The sequence below is a fragment of the Medicago truncatula genome, chromosome 1 (assembly GCF_003473485.1).
Source record: "Medicago truncatula cultivar Jemalong A17 chromosome 1, MtrunA17r5.0-ANR, whole genome shotgun sequence".
Lineage (NCBI taxonomy): Eukaryota > Viridiplantae > Streptophyta > Magnoliopsida > Fabales > Fabaceae > Medicago > Medicago truncatula.
Window position 1 is genome coordinate 18654758 of NC_053042.1, and position 6420 is coordinate 18661177.

The 6420-nt window shown below is 32.6% G+C and overlaps 1 protein-coding gene across 2 annotated transcripts; it reads right to left on the reverse strand.

Annotated features, from left to right (window-relative positions):
• Positions 1–604: 604 nt before the first annotated feature.
• On the reverse strand, positions 605–6420 carry LOC25483154 (guanine nucleotide-binding protein-like NSN1). 2 transcript variants are annotated; one of them, XM_039834795.1, is made up of 9 exons: positions 6293–6420; positions 5957–6201; positions 5047–5158; positions 4766–4939; positions 4482–4690; positions 3259–3523; positions 1948–2127; positions 1635–1838; positions 605–1274 (listed from the first exon to the last, which is right to left on the reverse strand). In XM_039834795.1, exons 1-9 carry the CDS (start codon positions 6309–6311, stop codon positions 889–891), a joined length of 1794 nt encoding a protein of 597 aa, XP_039690729.1. In that variant the 5' UTR covers positions 6312–6420; the 3' UTR covers positions 605–888. The 2 variants fall into 2 exon arrangements, with proteins under 2 accessions (XP_039690729.1, XP_013467257.1); XM_013611803.3 differs by having other exon boundaries at positions 605–1272; positions 1627–1838.

Consider the following 6420-nt stretch of genomic DNA (forward strand, 5'->3'; position numbering starts at 1 on the left):
AACATATATAGTGATACATTGCATAATGTTGAAAATGAAAAAATCTTAGAACACATTTAAAACATGAAGCCATACCGAGAGCAATTGTAATTCTTCGATATTAAGATTATTGTATTTATTTTATCGATATACAATGATATTACCTCCGTTCCTTTTTATAAGACCCCTTTGTTATTTCCAACTACATTAATTATTTCCCCCTATTTATTATACATCTTTTTCTTCAATCAACTATAAATAACATGTTAAAAACATAAATCATCCAACTCTTAAAGGATAAAATTGTAAAAACAACAGTAATTACAAACATAATTTAATATAAATATCCACTATCTCCCGTTATTTTTTTCAAAAGAGTCCTATAATTAAGGACGAAGGTAGTATGATTATGATTGTTATAATCTCAATTTTTTGTTAACGATGTCTTCTTTTTATTGGTTATAAATTTATATATTTTGTATAAATATTTTTGATAAACAACTTTGACACACTTACAAAAATTTCTGGATCCGTCCTGACCACATATGTTGTTACTAAATAAATAAAAATTGAATTCTAAACACTAAAAAGGTACGCAATATGTTCCTAAATAAAATAAAATAAATTGAAGTTAAACTGTGCTCAGCCTTAAAGCATTTTTGGCATTTCCCGGAACTAACAAACACGAGTGCGTGCTTCAAATAAATACAATGCTTAATCCAAATTGTTGAAGGGACAGTAGTGAACTCAGTCAAAAATATCTAAAATAAAAATAAAAAATTGTCTTGGGGTGCCTCGTTTCTTACCTATTCAAAACTTAGTTTCTGTATTGGCAAAATTGTATATACGAAGACCCGCATCAACTAAGGCAATAATTTAAGATATTGAAAAACAAATGTGAAGTTCAAATCATGCATCAACCTCAACACCAGACATGGGAGCCTCAGTGTTGACTTGTTCGTCATCAACATCATTGTCGTCACCACCATCACTCCCGTCAGCATCCATCGTGTCCTTTTTGAAGTAATCAACTTTGAAGTCATAATCACCATCCATGGGATCAGATGAGCTGGCTTTGTTAGCCTTCTTCTTTTTCTTCTTCTCTGCTCGCCTCAATTTTGGATTAAGTATACCTTCCGCTGTATATAACTTCTCATTTTGTTTACTAGATGCACTTTTAACCTTTTCCTTGCTAACATCCTCTTTACCACATTCCATAGATTCATCCTCATCATTGTCATCAACGTTCTCAGGACCTTCATCTTGTTTTGCCAACTCAACTGGTTTGTCATCCTGGAAAAATGAGGGTAAGATGTTTTAATTAATAAACTTAACACACTACAACAATGTTAAAGTGTCTCTTTTGATTCAAATGAGAGATTAAAAATTACACTGAAAGGTATTTAAGTTCAGATATTTAAAAAACTTAAATACATATTCTCTCCCATCAAAATCCTACAATTGTGGAGGGAGCTAAAATTAACTCAAGGAATTCTGCACCCATCCTAAAAATTAAATCGAATCAAATAATCAACAATCAAATTGATCCCTCCTTCCATTTCCCTCCAACCAAACAAACTCTTCCAACACACTTCCCTTATAGTGTTTTAACATATTTAATTTAAAACAGAAACATCAAGAGCATACCTCTAACATTGTCTCATCAAAGATGAGAGGGCAACTTGAAGGAACTTCAACATGATCTAACTCAACAGTAGGTTTAAGATTCCCAATAAATGAAGTTTCACTATTGTAGACCTCATCAATGTTAAACTCTTTAGAAAACTGTGAAACTATCTTGGCCTCTGAAGGTTCTCCTTGATCCCTAACTGGGGGCATAGTATAATATGGAATTTTACCTGAAACAGTGCAATTATAAATTTTTCTTACTTTCGGAAAGGAATCAAATTATTCCTAATTTCCAACTTCAAAAGAAACATGTATATTCAATATGTATATTCATCACACCTATATTCCAGTCATGAAGAACGATTCTTGCAGCAGCGTCAATGTCAACTATTCCACCCTTCTTGAGCTTGCCTCTAACAGTAGCCACAATCTGTAGGAAGTCATCAACTGAATCAAAACTTGGAATCTTGTAAAGAGATATCAGCACCCTAGCGGGACAGAGCTTGAGAATTTCTTTCACTGCATTGTCCAAGAAAAAGGATAAAAGGATTAGACTTCCCAATAGAGCCTGAAAGTCGGGATTTCAAAATTAAGATTTTAAGGAGACTTCGAGACATTTAACAAAAAATTATAATAAACAAAACTTTGATTTACATCTAGAAAAATAAACACGCAGCTAAGCATTTAACTTAAAAAAAGATCATAAATTGGCATTATGACAATAAACTAACTAGAAAGCATGATCAATATTGTGAAGTCGATTATGAAATGAACTTCCGATGGATGTGTGGCAACGCAAGAAAAGATTAGGATTAGGAACTTATAATTACTAAAAAGAAGATAAAGTCGTGTCTTAGTGCTTTAGGCATGTGGGGAAAAGATCAGTAGAAGCATGTAATGAGAGGGAGAGCAGACCAGAGAGAAAATAGTGTAATAGTTAAAAGTACAGATAAAAAAAACTAGGAAAATCATAAATCAAATTTCAAGGTCTTTAATCAACGGAACTTGAACACAATGGGTTCATGCCCTCACTATATCGATGGATCTTCAAGTTTTCCCCAAACTTCATATAACCTCTTTCAAATAAGAACTAGGTGGTGAGGTTAAAGGCAACTAAATCAAGGCTTGGCTTGATTTTTTTGGGGTATATTTTCATACAAGTTTCAATTCCACAAAAAGCAAGCACTGGTAAGCCAATTTTAAAGTTTAAACTAAATCGAGCAATATATTTAGCACTCAAAAGGTAAAGATAATAGGTTACTAGCATTGGGAGGGTTTATAAAAACATGTAGAGAATCTCAAGGTAAAGGGAGACCATTTCTTCAACTGAGATCAAGATAACAAGTATCTATCATCTGCTCTAGAACATGACCAGAAAGGAGCATAAATTATGGATGTCTCACCACAAAATTTAATTAAAATTGCATTAATTAAAAGAGAATCCGAAAAACAATTATCAGTATTAGAGTCTAGAAGAGGGTCTTAAACATTTATTAGTTGATATCATTTGAATTCTTTATTAGCATCAAATAATTTCCGCATAAGAAAATGGAGGACATAAAGTTCCAACCATCCATTTCAAGTAGCATTACTCCAATATTACCTAAATAAGAGAATTAATTAATGGGGGAAGGAGATGACTTCAAGTACCTGGGCTAACTGGATCAGCTAACTTCTCAATTCTCTTGCAATTTTTTAATGCAATAGTAGCATCATTTTCTCGAGAGTCCAGCATGACAACACCAGGGCAATCCAGCAACTTAACATTTTTGTCCAAACGAATCTCTTGCTTTGACCTTGTCGACCCAGCAGAAGCACTGACATGGACAGCATGGCTTCTCATTAAACTATTAATAAGACTACTCTTACCAACATTGGGCAGTCCAACCAAACCAACAGTGATTGACGTCTTGAGCTGTGAAGACAAAGCCAAAATAATTACGGCAAAATAGATAAGCACCATAAATTGTAAGACTAGAAGTGAAGTTACAAGAATTGGGAGGAAATAACATAATCACTAAAATGTAGAATCTCTGTTGAATGGAAATAACATCACATAAAGAAGCAAATATACAACGTTATTTAGCTGCATGATCAAATCCAGTATAACATGAAAAGTATCATGGAATATGTTATTCCCAAACATACAAGTGCTAAATTCATGCATACAGATTGAACAGCATCAACACTACAATTGAAGACAAATTTAATAAAATATGTTTTGAGATTGATACTTCTATTACACCACAGAAATTACATAACACTGAAACATAAAAGCAGAATATATCTTGTAAAATTGATGAGGGTAAAGTTGATTACACAATAAAGTATCAGAAATATAAAGCATATGAATGCAAATAATAATAATAATAATACTTGTTCAAAAAATAATAATAAGAGTTATGCTAACCGGTGCCTCATGGGCACCGGTTAAGGAGTTAAAAATAGAAATAAAAGACAAATTTCACAATAAAACAAACACTTTTTCAACTTTTAACAAGTAGAATGCACAATTTTCAAAATAACGTTTTCTATTATAACTCCTTAACCCAGTGCCACAGGGGAACTAGTTAGCATTTCCCTAATAATAATAATAAGGTTTCTAACAGCTGATATGAAATCCAAAATAGTATTGATAACATCCAAGAAGCATGTGAATCACAAGTAACATCTCTGATTATAAACAGCACCTAAATTCAGCAGAAACCTCACTTTAATCATACAAACAACTATTATAACTTAATCACAATAAGAAAAAGTGAACTATAATTCAACCATATTTATAAGAACACTTGCAAACATCACAGAAATAAGAACATAAAAAATAAAAAGAGAGGGCAAGAACATTGAACATAAAAGTAATCTTCTGTTACCTTGTCGCTTCTTGCATAATTCTTCAATAGTTTGAGCAGTGTCTCAGCTCCGAGACAATCACTTAATTGCAAAGTATTACTTGTTTTGATTTTTTTAGATCTCCCTAGGTTAGATTTTTGCTGTTGTGTACTGCACTTGAAAGCGACAGTAGGGAATTCTTCTCGAAGGTACTTGAGCCACTTCTCAACTGACTCTCGAGGGACAAGATCTGAATTTGAAGCACAAATGATTAGTCAATGAAAAAAATATTCCCAGAAGGGAAAAAGGTGATCAAGAAACTTACCAATTTTATTCAAAAGCAATACATGACGTTTATAGGTTCCTGAATCCCTCACCCTCTTTTCGATGTTAACACAACGAGTACCCAAGGGATCCCGGGCATCAAGGACCTCTAGTATGACATCAGAAGTTGCAATAACCGCTTCCAAATCACCGGCAAAGGCCCTGTCTGAACTATCTATGGAAAAAGAAACATGAAAACATGATGAATATAAGACAAGCAATTAAGCAACTTAGAAATATTTGACCTAAACAAAATTTGCAGCAAATGTAAAATAAAAATACCTTTATTAGTCTTCGCAACGGTGGGAACACTTTCGGTATTTTCTATAGAAGCCGTTTCAACTGAATTGGAGTTATCATCATCCACTGGCAGCCCCGCTTTCCTTTTACGAGCCTGAAACAAGAGTCAGACATGATTAAGTTCATATTATAAGAAAAATCAAAATCATAGAATGCAAACAAAAGAATAGTATTACCATACAGGCATAACACATAACATAAATATTCCTACATCTCTGAGTAGACTGTCGCATCAAAAAGAATAGCTTTTTCTTGTGTATCTCTATTTGTTATAATTATAATTCAAGTTATTATCTATCATCTATAACTATCAATCCAATAGTTCTAGTTAATTAATCAAATATCTTCAGATGTTTTTGTATAAAAATCATACACACGTGACTATATCTCCGAAGTAACTTGAGCTTAGTTCCTTGAGATTAAAAGTTTTATCGGACAAGCTTTGGAAAGAAAACCAAGTGGAGCATGACACACACAATATAGCCTCTTTAGATTGACTTATCTAGTGACATCAGCATTTGTGAAACTATTTGGGAAAGCTTATGACATGTCCATAAGTTTTTTTTTAAGGAAGACACGTCCATAGTTGTTTACAACTTTAATTTCATAGCTTCTTCAAAAAAAAAAAAATTTCATAAGCATTCTATGATAGCTTATAATAACAGCTTACATGAGCAATTACAGGAAACGCACTTATACTATAAGCCCTTAATTAACCTGATTATCCAAACTGAATACATACCCATTTATTCACAATTTCACTATGAAATATAATATTCAATTTCTTAACTTTCCATAAAAAAAAAAACATCTATATCACAAACTTTTACTTTTAAATAAAATTAGCCATCAATTTTGAAACAATAAATCTCAAAAATTAATTAAATGATACCCTTTCTTTGCGTTCATCTTTCTTTTTTGCCAATTCAGCAAGAGCACGTTCTCTACGAGCTTCAAGTAATTTCAATTCCTGTTCCTTAAAAGGCCAATCATTTGGAATACCAGGATCTTTCTCAACCTTCTTCTTACCACTTAATTGAAGCTTTTTAGCTTCTTTGGTTTTCTTTTTGTTATGCTCTTTCACTTTCTTTAGGATTTTGTACTTTTTCTTCAATGGAACCCTCTTACTCTTACTCTCTGCAAATCAAATCAAATCAAATCAAATGAATTAGATCAAAGTAAAATAACGATGATGAAATTGAAGAAGTGACGAAAGGGAATTGCTTACTTTTGCTTCTCTTCACCATTTTAGGGTTTGTTGTGTTAGAAAGAGAGAAAGGGTTGCGGCAACAGAGTGTTGTTTTTAGGGTTTAACGATTTTTGGGGGTTATATATAAGGTTGTGGATGAATAACCT